General features: G+C 26.7%; 1 protein-coding gene across 2 annotated transcripts in view; it reads right to left on the bottom strand.

Moving 5' to 3' along the window:
- The window catches only part of LOC122506299 (aftiphilin), a 39,337-nt gene extending 22,109 nt beyond the window's left edge, over positions 1 to 17,228 (bottom strand). Inside the window, exons 1-5 of one of the 2 annotated variants that reach the window (XM_043618397.1) lie at positions 16,913 to 17,228; positions 9,665 to 9,780; positions 6,983 to 8,409; positions 6,271 to 6,483; positions 6,034 to 6,180 (exon numbers count right to left, since the gene is read on the bottom strand). In XM_043618397.1, the coding sequence (XP_043474332.1) occupies positions 6,034 to 6,180; positions 6,271 to 6,483; positions 6,983 to 8,409; positions 9,665 to 9,770 (1,893 nt within the window). In that variant the 5' untranslated portion in view covers positions 9,771 to 9,780; positions 16,913 to 17,228. The remainder of the gene's footprint in view (positions 1 to 6,033; positions 6,181 to 6,270; positions 6,484 to 6,982; positions 8,410 to 9,664; positions 9,781 to 16,912) is intronic. The other variant, XM_043618398.1, reaches the window with a different exon arrangement.
- Between the last annotated feature and the right edge of the window lie 252 nt (positions 17,229 to 17,480).

Genomic DNA, 17,480 nt, shown 5'->3' with positions numbered 1-17,480 from the left:
TTATCAAATTTTCTCATTTTTGTCTCTTGACTTCAACTTTTTCAAAAATCTAGAAAAATTTAGATAAAATTTTTCTAAAAACACAGAAATCTTCGTTAGAATTTCAGCGCCTGAAAAGACTTTCATTCACTTGCTCAATTTTGCCATGAAAATTTGGAAAAATATCAGGGTTGCCACGCTTTTGCTCTTTTCAAATTCCCTGACTTTTCTTTCTTCATGTTTTATAATCATTAAAACTTGCTACTTTGTTTATTGTAACTTCTTCAAAAATTATTTTCATTATTACGAGTATTCATTTCTAGAATTTTCAACTAAAATTGAATGGTTGGGCACAATAAGGGGACGTACGCGCCGCTACACGCTATAACGCCAGTCGAACGGTAAAAATTCTGGAAAAATTTGAAATTGGAAATTTTGATTTTTTAAAAACAGTATCTTCGGTAAATATTATTGAAATTACTTGTAATTTGGCATACAAACGCATTTGGGCCCACACAAGGCGACAACATAATTAAAAATTAAAAAAAAATGAATTGTTTATTAATTTTTAATTGTTTATAGAGATCCGTCAATAATCACGTTTTCTTATCATTGCCGTCAAAAAGTCTGTGGGGAAGTTAAGAGTTGAGCAAACTTCCAGTGAGACATTTGTTTATTACTATTTGAGGAAGTTTGCTGTAAAGTTACAGAAAGATTCCTTAAATATTTATTGAAATATTTTAATTTTAAGAGAAAGGGCAGCGCGCAGTGAACCTTCGTTACGTACAGACTCAAGTGATATTTGTTTACTGGCTCAATAAAACATGGTTTATTTCTCAGGAAATTAGTTTTTTAAAGATTTTAATTTCGTAAAAAATATTTATTTAATAGTTTGTAAAAATAGTTTTATTGACATTTCACTATTTGTAATTCTTATCCACTTTAGCAGAAACGAAAAACGTACATTAATATTTGTAATATACATTGCTGAATACGCTTGTAAGCATATTTTATAATACTTAATTTTAGTTAGGTTAATAAAATAAATAATAATGAATACAAATATTATATAACGTTAATTTATTTAAAATTAAATGTAATTTAAATAAATAATTATTTCCTTTTATTTTTCAACTGTTTATCGCTAAATCATATTCAAGAGTGTGCAAAAGTTTGTAAATAATTTCAATGATCAAAATATGAAATAGTTTGTAAATAAACGATATACTAACAAAAGTTATTATAAATTTATTGCAAAACAATATATTTATATTCTGTAGTTAAATACAGTTTGTATTATTTCTCAATATATAAACATTTTCAACTAACAAATTTTTTATTATTAATTAAATATTAATTAGACATATAATTTTAACATAATTTATTTATAAAATTATATTATTTATTAGTAAGATTTTCTGAGAAAAAAACCATGTTTTATTGAGCCAGTGAACAAATATCACTTGAGACTGCACGTAGACGAAGATTCACTGCGCGCCGCCCTTTCTCTTAAAATTAAAATATTTCAATAAATAATTAAGGAATCTTTCTGTAACTTTACAGAAAACTTCCTCAAATAGCAATAAACAAATGTCTCACTGGAAGTTTGCTCAAGTCTTAACTTCCCCACAGACTTTTTGACGGCAAAGATAAGAAAACGTGATTATTGACGGATCTCTATAAACAATTAAAAATTAATAAACAATTCATTTTTTTTGAAATTTTTAATTATGTTGTCGCCTTGTGTGGACCCAAATGCGTTTGTATGCCAAATTACAAGTAATTTCAATAATATTTACCGAAGATACAACGAGTTATGTTTAAAAATTAAAATTAAAAAGTTAATTTATTTAAACAAATTTTATTTTTTAATTAAAATTTTGATCATTTATCTAAAGTACAATTCTTCAGGTAAACTCTCCTCCAATTTTTATTAAAATCGGTTCATCCGATCGCGAGTAATTAGCTATTTACTAAAACGCTACAAATTACTTTGACCTTGAATAACTATGGTAAATATTCGAATTTCGGAAAACTATTTACAAGTTTTTATTATGCCATCATAGGCTATCGAAACATATAAGAATGAGAAAAATCCACCGACCCAATGAAAAGTAGGGGCCCACTTCAGGAATTCTTACCCTTTTCAGGCAATTTTAGAATCTAAAGGCTCAATTGTGCGTTTAGATGTAAAAATTGATTATTTATAGTAATAATGAAAGTAAAAATTAAATTACTTAGGTATAGACTTGAAAAAAATACGTGTAAATGTTAAATTCTTTTTTTTTCTAATGAAAATTTTCTTGTTATATCAAGAGTATCAGTGTTTGTTATAAGAAGTGATCGTTCTATCAAGATTCGTTACAACGAGTTTTCAGTATAGAATATAAAATTGATGTTAAATTGATGATAAAATTATGTGTACTCCATCCTAAGAAATGTATAAGCAGGAAAGGAAAAAATATTTACTATATGATATTTACAGGCATTGCTGCAACTGTACATCCTAGCGGTAAAGCAATTGATAAAGTTTTGGGCTTACCTATTTCTCTCCTCAATAATTTATCTTCATATCTAAAAGTTCAGCCTAAAGAAAGACTGATGCATTTGAAAAATTAAAATTAAGTTTTTGGTGGTAAAACTTTTATCTTGGGAGAAGATACAGTGGAACCTCGATTATCCGAACCTCTGTTATCCGAACCCTCTATTATCCGAACCAAAAATCATTTTATCCGAACTTCTGTTATCCGGACTTTTTCTTGACCTTCCGAATCTTAACATTTATTTTCTCTATTTTTTTATCATTCCTATTGTCGCGGGACATTTTTAGCATCTTTCAAAGCAAAATAACGAAATTTATGTCAAAAAAAATCTTAAATAATCATGAATTCTCTGTTTTATTAATGTATTATTATAAATTAATATATATTTACACATACAATATACTTATATATCTTTAAAAAATGTATTAAATTAAATATATATAGTTCAACTGTCCAATTTTTTTACTTTAATTATGAAAATCATTAAAACCTCTATTATCCGAACTTTCGATTATCCGAACCTGGCCTTACCTAGGTTAGTTCGGATAATCGAGGTTCCACTGTATTATATAAAATTTACCGATTAAAGAATGTCGTACAAAGTTAGAAATCCTCAATTCTTAAATGAAAATTATTAAACTTTTTGACATTGCCCAGAAAATTCAAATGTGAATACTTTTGGACATTGACCGTAATATATATAATACACAGAAAGAAAATTTATTTTAAAATTCAATGAATACCAGGATATATTTGAACATTAATTGCATTAAATTTAAAACAATTATTATTTCTATGTCAAAATTCGGATTTGGAAATAAGCAAATATATGTGTCCTGGCGCGATGAAAGGGACCTTACAGCCAAAAAAATTTAATTTTGAATTTTTAATACCATTGGATAGACTTTGAGCTGCTTTTTCACATACAAAAGCCAAAAATTGATGGATCACGCCCTCAATTAGTTTTACTTATATATTTTTTTAAAATTGACAATCAAAGACGATCAATTTGAAGTGTTTTACATGCAAGAAAAAGGCAATTCAGAAAATCAGCCCCTTATAAACTATACACATACGATTATTTTGCTTCGTGTAATATGGACAAATTTAAATGTGTGAATATTAGTGAGCAGAATTTTAACAGAGCTTCTCCACCAATCAGAAAGAGTCAACTTCTAATACAGTTTCTGTATAATTCACTTTTTGGACCGGAAAGTCCCTTTCACCGCGTCAGGACACTTTATTAATATCTTCCAAAACATTATGCAGAAATGTTGGATCACATAATCATATTCTAATTCATAATATAAATTTGCAACAGAGCACATGAAGCCTCCTCAAATTTTCTTTTACAATAAACAACAGCATGAAAGAGTTAGACAGTTAGACAGTTAGACAGTCATTAGAAAATAGTGTGATCCAACATTTCTGCATAATTTTTGAAAGACATTAATAAATGGGTGGTTCTCGTGAAAAGTATCAATTGCGAGTTTACGATATTTTGTTAAAAATTAATAAAATTATGCCATACATCGTTTGGTTGACAGAATTTTAAACAAAAACACCTTCACTTTTATGATCTTTTAATATAAAAAGTCTTTCGGTGTAAAACCTTAAATTTTTCTGAAAAACGTATTTATACTACATTGAGTCAAAACGCGTCGACCGTAATTAATTTTTTTTTAGAATTTTAGACAAGTCAAAACATTTATGAAAATCTGTAGTTCACAACGATCCAAAAAAACACTTTTAACAGTTTTTCGAAATTTAAAATTTTTATACCCTTTTTTATAATAACAAATTTTTGCATTATTGAAGAAAAAAATTAATAACTCAAAACTGTTTTGCTAGAAATTAATGAGTATTTTTTTGATAGTCAGTGAATATCCACACTTTTAAATAAATTTAATTGTGAAAAAAAATTTTTTAAATTTTTAATAACAATTTTATAAACAATTAGTATTTTTTATGCTTTCTAGAGCAAGGATTTTAATAAAATTTATAGAATAAAATACCTTGGACTCTTATCTTTATATTCCCGAAAAAAATTTTTGTATGTTTCCAATGTACAACCGGAGATTTTGAATTTTTCGTTGCGCCGTGCACTGATTGCTCGTGCGCCGTGCATCGACCAACCGTTACAATTTACTGTTTAAAAATGTTTACAGCCTACAATTTTTATCCGATTTGAGTGTTCTTTGATTTAATGTAAAGGGGAATAATCAAAAGTTAACAAATTAATACAATTTTTTAAAAAAGGACGTTTATTTTCTTATTTCATTGCTACACATGATTTAAATCAGTTCAAATTAATCCAATATGACCACTAGACAATTAATAAAGCATAATATAATTTATTTTAATTGTTATAAATAATATTAGTTAACATAATTATTCTTAACTTTGGTTCTTCTCCATTAAAATTTTTTTTTATTTTCTTTTTAAATTAAGTTCATTTGAAGAATGTATGTTCTTTTTGTTTAAAAAATAATTTATTTAAATTATTATAAACAATATTAATCAACAAATAGTTGACAATTATTCCTCTCCACCAAAGAATTTTTTTTCTCGTTTACTTCTATAATTTAAGTTTATTTAAAGAGTATAAGAATATAAATATTTGTATTTATTTTAAATAGACTGTGAAAGTTTTTAATATTTGACAAAAATTTAAATATTTGTTAAAAATAAATTTTTATAATTCCGTTTTCTTAATTTGTTTTTAACAAATATTTAAATTTTTGTCAAATATTAAAAAATTTCACATCAGTCAGGATATTCAGACTACCAAAAAAATACTTATAAATTTCTAGCAAAACAGTTTTTCTCTGTAGCTCAATTGGTAGAGCATCCTACCGGCAATAGGAAGGTTCTGGGATCATACCCCAGCGGTGAGAGACGATTCATTTTTTTCAGAAACCATGCACAAAATTAAAAATATATTTTCAAATATTAATGAAGTATTAATTTTGAAATATTGATTTCTGTCTTATCGATGATAAGCGAAATAAATATATATCCGCTAAATTGACACCTTACCATCTTATAAAACAGTTTTGAGTTATTAATTTTTTTCTTAAATAATGCAAAAAGGCCGTAGCAGTATAAGCATGTAAAAAGTGCCCCCTCTTGGATTGGGTCCATATTTAGGGAATAATTTTGACCTATTATGAGACTTATTTTCACCAAGTTTCAACTCGAAAAAAAATTTTGTTTTTGAGTTATACAATTTTTTTTCGAGTTGAAACTTGGTGAAAATAAGTCTCATAATAGGTCAAAATTATTCCCTAAATATGGACCCAATCCAAGAGGGGGCACTTTTTACATGCTTATACTGCTACGGCCTTTGTTATTATAAAAAAAGGAAAAATTTAAAATTTCAAAAAACGGTTAAAAGTGTTTTTTTGGATCGTTGTGAACTACAGATTTTCATAAATGTTTTGACTTTTCCAATAATCTAAAAAAAATTTAATCACGGTTGACGCGTTTTGACTCCATTATTATCACTTACCTCTGTAAAAGTCGCATTTTTAGTTTTCCCTGAATTGGACGAGCAAATCTGTTGTGAATCATTGTGAGCTTTCACAGGCTCTAAAGGAGAAAAACCTAGATTAGCTGCAAATCTTGGAATATTTGGATTCCATCTTGGTCCAAACAACTAAAAATTTAATAACATTGATAAATATATGTTACATTTTCATCAATTAAGAAAAAGTTGTAATGTATAAGTAAAAAAAATTATTATTACAATGTTCCGAGAATCAATTCCTAAAGAACTAAGAAGAGCATTATTACTGGAGCTGTTTGACCATTGATAAGTGAGAGCATTAGTTTCTTCAACGCTCTTCAAATAATTCCAGATATCATCATCTTCGACAATCAGTGGTATTAAGTCAATGTTTTGAGCTTCGCCACTCAAAGGAAACATAATGGTAATTATATCTTCTATCTTGTTTGATGCCTGTCAATAAGTATTTAAATGGTATCGAATAATTAAAAAAAATTTTTAAATGAGGAATATTCGTAAAATTTACTTTACAATTCAATTTGTTATGAAGAGAAATTTTTAAAAAATAACTATTTACTATCATGAAAAAATTACAGCCATTTCTACAGATAAAAATTAAATTTAGATGTTTAATAATTATGGCGCTTCACGGTGGAAGGTATATATCAAAATTCTATTTCATGTTTGTAATCATTTTGCCTTAATTAGTGAAGCTTTTTTAATTTTATAAAATAAATACCTTGTGTTGAATATTTTCGATATAATAAGGATTTCAATAACATTAGTCAATCCATAACCTAAAAGAATTTTTTCAACCGTGGAACGTCAAAATTGCTATATTTTAAAATATGTAGACAAAACTAATACCAGGAATTGAAACTAAATTTATTAACTGAATGCCATAAACGTAATTGTAATATAAAAGAAAAAGCCAAACATTCTATGTACTTACGCTCTTATTTTCTATCCGAGAAATGGATTCTTTCAAATTTAATGAACTAGTTGATGAAACGGTGTTGGATTCAAAATCTCCAAAATCATCTTCTAGCCTATCAGGTAAGGATTCGTTATTTTCTTGAGAAGTATATTCCACCTGTGTGCTGGAGAAATCAGCAAAATCACCAAATTCTTGAACATCATCAGTTACTGTTTGATAATTTCCAAAGGCAGAATCTTCTTCGATCGGCACTTCCGATTGAGATTCAGTAAATTTCTCGTCACTGAAGCATTGCTCCTTCGATAAATAGTCTGCAAAATCGGAAAAGTCTTCAGAATTCAGGTTCATATTAGTAGAATTAACCGGAATGTGACTTGAATTGCACTCATTTACTAAGCTATTTGCCTCTATGAAAACTGAGTCCTGCAGACTATCTTCTACTCTCACACAATCTCTTTTTCGGTATTCGTCTACTTCATTCAATGGACCATCACAACAACTCTCTAGAGTTTGATTGACAGCATTTTCATTAATACTTTTTGATTGTTCCGTTTCCAGGGAACCGCTCAACTCCGGTTCGCTCTGCAAAACTAAATTCTGATCTTTGCTTTCTACAGAGGTAGAGTGACAGTTTGATTCTTGAATGACAGTGCTATCTAAGTAGGAGAAATCCTGTCGAATTTCCTCGAAAGTTGAGTTTTCTGAGGAAATTATTAAGGCGGAAAGAGTTTTCTTAAGCTTATCTTCATCTTGAATAGTTTTATGACATTCAGCAACGAATTCGGTACTTGCAAAAGTATTATCATCTTGATGATTCCCTGTCTTTTCATTGTCATTGTCATTTTCCAGAGAGTTTTTATAGGATGTGTAGTCGTAAAAGTCATCCTCCAAATTTTGTTGCAAGTCCGGGATACTAGCAGGATCATCAAGAATTAAACTAAGTGGCTCTTGATCTTCATGACTGCTGAGAGTCTCTTCTTCCTCCCGTTGACTGACAGTTTTGACACTATCATCTAAACTACTATTATTACTACTAATCACTACATCGGTGGTAACAAAATCTCTTTCCTCTAACCCACTGCTAAGAGAAACGCAACAGAGAAACCTATCGCTATTTCTTTGGAGAGTTTGCGACTGTTCGCTTTCTGTTAAATCTAAATCGCTACACAAAACACGGCTGTTTCTCAAGGCATTGTCTTCTTTTAAACCACTATCTGTCCTATTATCTAAAGTAACATTGCTCACTGCGCTTTCCGTTTCCTCTACTATAAGAATGTCCTCATTTTTCAACGACTTGGAAGTAACTTGTTTCTTTGGAATTGCATTTTGGCAAGTGATGTTCCCAATTGTACCATTTACCTTGGGTGAAGCACAGACTGATGGTATTGGGGTCTCAATCGGAGTTACGATCTTCTGTGGCGAATCAGAGGCAATCGATAAATCTACAGCACAGATAACTGTAATTAGTCAACTGAATTGAAAAGAAATTTACAAAAAAAAACATTTACATTGTTTTCATACCACATGTTATGCAGCATAACAACATTTTATTTTATTTACTTCAAATCCACTTACAAATAAACAGTACTAGCCAGAAATGTCAGACCACTTAAAAAATTCGTATTAAAAACAGGCTTTCACTTTTTTGACGATATTTTGATTAAAAATTAATATTTTAACTTTTAGTTTAACTTAGATTCGAATTGTACCGAATAGATTTTACAATGATTCAAATTTAACATATTGAAATATCAAATCAATTTAAACTAATCAAGATTCAGCTCTTTTAGAGGAAATAATTTTTTTGACGTTGTCCCGATCTTATAATAATTTTACTCGAAAATTACCGTTAAAATAGTGTTTTGAAAAATACAAAAAATAACTCTTGAATAAGTTGTAATTTCAAAAAATATTGTAGTATTACAGAGCTATATTTTATGGCGGAATTAAATTGTGAATTTTAGTTATAAAATTATAACAGTAGTTTAATCTAAAATATAAGACTACTAAAATTTTAATCAATTTAAAATTTCTATTCTTGGGAAAACTAAAATTTTTGAACACTTACCTTTATACAAAAGTTTTATGAATAAAAACATATTGAATAATAGGTAATTGAATAACTTTTGAGAGAATAATCGAAATTTAATGAGACAAACACTAAACAAATCTGCGCTGTGGTTTCTTTAAGATTCCGCCAAAAAATTTGTGTAATAGAAAAATTTTTAAATAATACTTTAATATTTTTTCACTTTTCAGCGTAAACATTAGAAGTTTCTGCTGCGGTTTTTAAGTCAAGTCAAGTAGCAGAAACATTTAGCTAAAAATAAAACATCAAACAGAAAGTGTTAAACCAAAAGCAGAATTTCATGAGTGTAAGAGAGATAGTCCGATATTTCTAATCTTTTCACTCTCATGAAATTCTGCTTTCGGTTTTACGCTTTCTGCTTACTAATTGTATTGTATATCTCGTTTTATGCGAAATTTTAAAATATTTTTAATTGTTTATAAAAAAATACATTAGACTTATTTTTAACCAAAATATCGTCGAAAAAGTAGAAGCCTGTTTTTAATACGAATTTTTTAAGTCGACTGACAATTCTGTCAGGTACTGTAAAATAAAGAAAATGTATTAAAATTCCAATTTTAAAATAAATTATTGAATCATCATATCATAGCCTGAAGAAATAAACAAACCATCAAATCCACCAGTTGCGAAATCTCCAAATTCATCGTCATCCGATTCTCTAAAGTTATCCAAAGGTGGTGGAGTTGAACTGACCAAAGGATGAAAGGCCATCATAACATGCTTCCTAGGTGACATAAATGATTCAACATATATAACGATTAACTCAGGGCTCAAACCAGTTAAAGTATTTAATAATACGGACTTTACGGAACAAAAATAAAAAATTCCGGACCATTTACGGACCAATTGAGGCTCCGGATCTTAAAAGGGCACACGCGCGAACACACGGCAAATAATTTGGCCCCTGGAGATAAAATTTTAAAGTTGCTCAAAATGAATTTTAAATTATTGTTTCTTATACAGAATTTCAAGGCGAAACTTTTTTTTAATAAAAATTTTTTATATAATTTCTCGTTTTCACGTAAATTGAAAAAAACGTGATTTTTTAAGTTAAGAAATTTTAATGAATTTTTGACTTCAACTCGTGACTACTTCGTTAAATATTAATATTTTTCCACGAAATTTACACACAATATTCTTCAAACTATTCCAAGAGTGAAAAAATATTTGGAAATTTAAAAAAAAATTGTATGTCAAAGTAAATAATTATTTAAATAATTTTGTCGGAAAAATGATTCTCCTATTTTCAATTGAAAAAGTTGAGTGACGAATTTTCGTTTCCGGAAAACTTTCAGCGACAAAAATGTTCATTAATATGTTAGGAAGTTTTTTGGAAAATATCTTGCCATTTGATAATAAATTAAAGATAATAGAGCAATTTTAACATCGTCGCCCTCTGCTGTAAAATTGCGGCGTGGCGGCACACGTGTAGCATGGCCGCCATTACAAGACCAATGTATATATAGTTAGACATTGTTTACGTTTACAGCAGAGCGCGACAATGTTAAAATTGCTCTATTGTCTTTAATTTATTATCAAATGGCGAGATATTTTCCAAAAAACTTCCTAACATATTAATGAACATTTTTGTCGCTGAAAGTTTTCCGAAAACAAAAATTCGTCACTCAATTTTTTCAATTGAAAATAGGAGAATCATTTTTCCGACAAAATTATTTAAATAATTATTTACCTTGACATACAATTCTTTTTTAAATTTCCAAATATTGTTTCACTCTTGGAATAGTTTGAACAATATTGTGTGTAAATTTCGTGGAAAAATATTAATATTTAACGAAGTAGTCACGAGTTGAAGTCAAAAATTCATTAAAATTTCTTAACTCAAAAAATCACGTTTTTTCAATTTACGTGAAAACGAGAAATTATATAAAAAATTTTTATTAGAAAAAAAGTTTCGCCTTGAAATTCTGTACAAGAAACAATAATTTAAAATTCATTTTGAACAACTTCAAAATTTTATCTCCAGGGGCCAACTTATTTGCCGTGTGCTCGCGCGTGTGCCCTTTTAAGATCCGGAGCCTCAATTATTACTGACAAAAGTATAACCTGTCCGAGTCAAATAAGAGAACATTTTACTTGAAACTAGAAAATAGATTTTTCATAACTATAAAACATGAAGATATCGATCACTCCGAGTCTTCGACTCGAAGTAATCGCTTTCTTCATGTTTTATAATAATTAAAGATCACCGAATGTTAAAATCATTATTTTACAGAATTGTTAGTTAAAATTTTAATTTTCAAAGATTTTAATTTGAAACCTTTTCAAAATTTAATTATTTCTAAAAATTCACGCTATTGCTTTAAATGTTCAATAATTATCTAAAATTTTAACTGAAATTCATTTTTAAATCAATTTTTATTAAAAAATTCAAGGATAATTCAATTATTTAAATAAAAAAATTAATAACTTATTGAATAATTGAATATTTCTTTAAATTGAATTCTCATAAAAAATTTTATCAAAAAATTTTTAAGAATAATTAAATTTTCGAGGAATTCGATTAAAATTGCATTGAAAATAATTAAAATTCTGCAATTATTACTTATGAAAAATAATATAATTATTGCGAAAAAATTTGTAAAAAAATTTGCAAATCATTAAATTTATTTAAAGGTTTTTATAAAAAAATTTGATAATTGAATTTCTTCGAAGAATTTTATTATTTATGGAAATAATTGAATTTTATTAAAAATTTTCATAATCCTAATTAAATTCTTTTGAAAAATTTTTTTGAATTTCTTTAAAATAATGGAGTTTCTTTAATAATTTTAATTGAAAATTTTGAATTTTATATAAGCAATTTCTTTCAAGTTTTTACAATAATCGTGTTTCTTAATAATTGAAATTAAACATTTAATTGTGGAATTTTATTAAAATTTTTAGAAAATAATTTAATTCTTTCGGAAAATTTCATTAATTTATTGAATACAATCGAATTTTTTAATAATTGTATTGAAAATAATTGAATTTCTAAAAAGAATTTTATTATTTATGAAAAATAATTTAATTCTTACGATGAATTTTACTACGTTTATAAAAATAATTTAATTGTTTCCAAGGATTTATTAAAATTTAAGAAAATAATTGAATTATTTCGAAGGATGTTATTAAAATTTTTTTTAAAAATTAAATTTTTTCATGAAATGTTATTAAAATTGTATTATAAATAATTGAATTTTTGGGAAGAATTTTATTAAAATTTATGAAAATAATTGAATTTTGGAGAAGAATATTTTATTATGTATTTATAAAGAATAAAGATAATTGAAATTTTGATAAGAATTTAAAAAAATTTGCGACCATTATTGAATTTTTGCAAAGAATTTTATTACTTTTGAAAATAATTGAATTTTTGCAATTATTTGTAACTTTTTAAAAATTCTCCAAATTATATCGTTAAATTTACGAACTTTTATTGCTTTTTCAATAAAATTACGGACTTTACGGACCTTTTTTAAAAAACCAACATAAAATTTGAAAGATTAAGTATGTCCTGATAAGTAGGCGCAAGTTGCAGCTTCATAAAAATATTTAACTTTAAAATTTAATTTATAAAATTAAGTGGTTGCTAGTTTCAGCTTCATGAAATTTTAAGAGAAATATCAATTCTGGAGACCTTTCTTCTAAATATAGTATAATATAATGTAATGAATATGCAAATATAAAAGAATTTAAATTATTAAATTTAAGAATAAAAAGAATTAATTAATTAATTAATTTAATCTGGACAATATACATAACTTTTTTAAGAGGAGGTTACCGATCTCAATTGTGAAAAATACATAAAGTTGAAAAAAAAATTTTTTTCATAGGGGAGAGCGGGGATGAAAGTGCCGGGGGTAGGTTGTGCCGTTGCTTATATCTCGAAAACGAAAAAAGATTTTTTAAAAATTGAAATGAGAGATGTAATTTTGCGTCTGCGCACCTTTGGGAGACATTTTAATTTCGTTTGCTGCGCGAAATAAACAACTGTTAGTATCTTGGATCTTGGTGCTTTGACGCTATTTATGTATAAATTTTCAGGTGTGCAACTTATGGTCTATTTTTTAAATGGTTGAAGCTATCATGCTTTTTTTCACTAAAATGATTCATATTTAAATAGGAATCAAATACTATATTATACTTAACCGTTTAATCAACTGGTTTTTTCATATTCGATAAAAAGTGAAAAACTGCGCAATGGGGCTAATTGTGCCGCAGTCCACCTGCACGTGGAGATAAATTATTTTTTAAAATCCATAAAACTTATCAGAAACACTCTAAAATTTTTTTCAAAATCTTCTTAGTATTTTCAGGTACATTTTAAACAAAAAATTTTTTTATCGAACGTCTTAAGTTAAAAAAACTTAATTTGTTTATAAAAAATTATTATTTTTTTAGTATAAAATGGGAAAATTTTTTTGTGAACATATTATTCAATTGTAGAGAAGAAATCAAAACTATTCTTCTCTTGTCAAAAATTGAAAAGAAACAATATTCTCCTAATTATCTGATATTAAAAGTATACATTCAAAAAACAAAAAATTTTGAAAATTCGTAACTTAAAAATTTGGATTAAAACGTTAAAGATTATTTTAATCTATTCTAGTGTTGATTTACTCTGCATTTGAATTTATAATAAATAATATAATTTGCTGTAATTTAAACAAGTTAAGATTCTATGCGGCACAATTTGTCCCAGCGTCGACACAACCGACCCCGCAGCGAGGGTCGTTGGGACGCATCGCCGCGCTGCAAAAAATCACATTTTTATTGAAAACTATGAAAATTTTTTAAAAAGTATAAATAAATTCAAAAAGCCTTTTGGCCCGGAAGTGGACTTGGTATACATTTCTATATCATTTTACACACATACTCTTATCACCATTCATCTTATAACCTATTTATATGTTATTGTACTATTATTTTCTTTCATTTTGGCGAAATCGGCACTTTCAATCCCACTATCCCCTATACGGAAAAATTTTTGGAATTGCGCTTTTTTTTATTTAAATAATACATAATTATATAAACTTTTTACATATTTATATTAAAAAAAATTAAAAATGGCGACTGTAGCTTAACTACATACGGCACCGTATTCTTATATGCGCCGTACGTTCCACAGCCTCACCAGGTTATCCAAATCAAAAATTATTAATATATTATTAAAGTAGGATAAATTTAGGGGGCCTTATCGTTTTGCTTTTTTTAAAAAAAAATTTTTTAATATTTTTTCTGACCCATAAAGTAAAAAATAACAGCGTAAAAAAATGAGTTTTTTCTTTAAATAGCCGCCATTTTTCTAAAAAAACGTTTTTCAAAAAAAGAAAGACGATAAGGCCCTCTAAATTTATCCTAGTTTAATAATATATCAATAATTTTTGATTCGGATAACCTGGCGAGGCTGTGGAACGTACGGCGCATAAAAAAATATGGCGCGCAGGGTCTTCTATAAGTTAAGCTACAGCCGCCATATTTAATTTTCTTTTAATATAAATATGTAAAAAGTTTATATAATTATGTGCTATTTAAGTAAAAAAAACCGCAATTCAAAAAATATTTCCGTATATGAAAAAAAAATTCCCCAACTTCATGCCTTTTTCTCTATTGAGAACGGTAACCTCCCCTTAAAGTAAAAAACAAAATATTTTAAAAATATTGAAACCGAAACCTTTAGTCTTTACAATCAGTGAGAAATTAATGAAATTTTTATTCACAGTATTATTTTTATTTAAAAGTATTATTTCAAGTGAAACATTTGAAAACAGAATGCAGATTTAAGACTTCTCTTATCAATAATTTGTCATAAATATAATTTCAATAGGTACTTTTGTTTTAATTCTTCAACAATCAATCATGTGATTAATCAACAAACTACAATGTTTTTCATGGCTGATAAAAATCGTTATTAAAAAAAGTGGATTATTTATTTTTTTTATTCAAAACAAATTTATGTATATACAAGGTGTTTCAAATAATTTGATTTTTTAAAATAAATATTGAATATTTTTATATATAACAGTACTAACATTTATTTTTTGAAATTCACTTTATTCTTCTGCAGTTTTTTATTTTAAAAACACCCATTTCATATTTTAACAAATAACTAGCAACAATTCGCGCAGCTAAGGGACCATTCAAGTATTACGTAAACATTTATGGGGGAGAGGGGGTCTAGCTATTGCTTATTTCCATTAGAAAAAATAGCGCTAATGCATATAAAAAATCTTACGATGGGGGAGGGGGGTCTAAAAACCTGAAAAATATGCTTACGTAATACTTGAATGGCCCCTAACTTCTTACTACCTTTTTTAAATAAAATTAGCAATTTTAAAAATAATAGAATTTAAAAATTTTCTAATTTAAATTTTTGTTGAAAACATTAGAAAAATTCAATTTTGGAGAAATTACAAATAAATGCAAAAATTTAATTATTTAAAAAAAAAAAAAATTCTTCTTATAAAATTCAACTATGTTCAAAATTTGAAAAAAATTCTCGTAAAAATCCCAATTATCTTTATAAATAACAAAATCCTTCTCTAAAGCTCAATTATTTTCATAAATGTCAAAAAAATTCTTGTTCTAATTTCAATGATTTTCAATATCTATTTTAATAAAATTGTATGCAAACATTTAATTATTTTCATAAATAATAAAAATTTCATATAATTATTTTCATACATAATAAATTTGTTTAAGGAATTTAATTATTTTCATAAAAAATAATTTTAAATTCTAGAAAATAATACTTGAATTAAAATGATGAAAATAATTTTGATGATATTACAGTAACAATATTCTTATAATATAAAATAATGATTTTATCTCTCGGTCATCTTTAATTATTAGAAAACATGAAGAAATCGATCACTCAGAGTCGAAGACTCGGAGCAATCGATATCTTCATATTTTATAACAAATACTTTTATAAGTTGTTTAATTTAAAAAAGGTTTGAATTTGAAATTTTTGAATGTCTTGATTTCTGTGGAAAATCCTGTTCCAAAAATAAGATTAAAAATAGGAACTGTGCAAATATTTTTCTTCTTTTCCTAAAACAAAATAATAATTTTGTTAAAAAAATTGTGATTCATAAACAAAAATAATGCAAAATAAATAAATTTTCTATTTCTTAATCACAGTTGTTTAACAATTTTCTAACTTTGCTTAGAAGTAAAGAACAAAAACTTGCATAATTTTAATTTGACGAAACATAATATTTAACAAAATTTTAGTCTTTTAATGAAAAGAAGTGAAAAAAATCTGATGATTTCTATTTGTCATTACAATTTTGAATTAATTATAAAATAAAAATAATATAATATACAATCTATCTAAAGTTAACAAAAAACAAAAGTATAAACAAAAGACAACTTCAGAGTGTGAGGGACAGAAAAAGTGAATGAATGAAAGAATAAAAGAACATTAAAATTATAGTTAATAATTGAATAAAAGAAAGTCTAACAATTCGACAAATAAACAAAACAATAATGACTGAAAGAGAATTGAAAATAATACAGGTTACCTTTTTCAATTAATAAAAAAAGGTTTTGCAAGTGAAACAGCTGCTTATTAAAACTACATGTATAGATAAAACTTACATCTGATAATAATTTATATATGTGTACACATAGACTTAATGACTTCAGCAAAGTATGTCAAAGTAAAGAAGAAAAACATATTACACATCTAGATTATTGAGAACATTTGGGAAGAAAAATGAAATTATTTATTTGTTTAGGTTAGATTATAAAAGAATGCCCAAATGTTTCAGCTGATAACATGTGTCAAACATGCTTTAAATACGATAATGTCAGAAATACAATCTACTGATATTGTAAAAATTAATGCTTACTGATGCAGTTAACAATTCAGCCTCACTTTCCAAAAATATTCACAAATACGGTTTCTTACACATTTTTTACATTAAAAAATTGACGTTTTCAATCTTCCACATGTAATTTTAACTATGCTTTAAAAAATTAATTGCCTAATTTTTTTAACTTTCACATTTCGTAAATTGGAACAATATTCACAGCACTGGAAGTTTACGTAATTTGAATTCAATGACTATCACAATAAATAACAAAATGTTGACTGCGTCCAGAATGTCTTTGACAGGTAAATCATTTGTCAAGTCATGGATTAAAAATTGCCTTGCCTATGATCCAACTAAAGGTACGCTCACACACTTTTTTCTGCATCTCCTGTGCAGTCTTGATCATAGGCAGGAGGCGATTCTCCAATACCAATTTTCACATTGATGACAGACATGCAAAAGAAAATGACAGAAGCTGTCTGCGTCCCTTTCTTTCCAATCCGTATTTATTCTGCGTTGCCCTGAATGGTAGATTTTGACTTGCAGGCAACTGTTGCCAACTGTGACGACATTTAAATTCATTTAAATTTATTTTAGTTTTTTG

Source organism: Leptopilina heterotoma, unplaced genomic scaffold (genome assembly GCF_015476425.1).
Source record: "Leptopilina heterotoma isolate Lh14 unplaced genomic scaffold, ASM1547642v1 Lhet_405, whole genome shotgun sequence".
In the NCBI taxonomy this organism is placed as follows: domain Eukaryota; kingdom Metazoa; phylum Arthropoda; class Insecta; order Hymenoptera; family Figitidae; genus Leptopilina; species Leptopilina heterotoma.
Note: the sequence above shows the minus strand (reverse complement) of the source record. Positions and strands in the feature narration are given on the sequence as shown.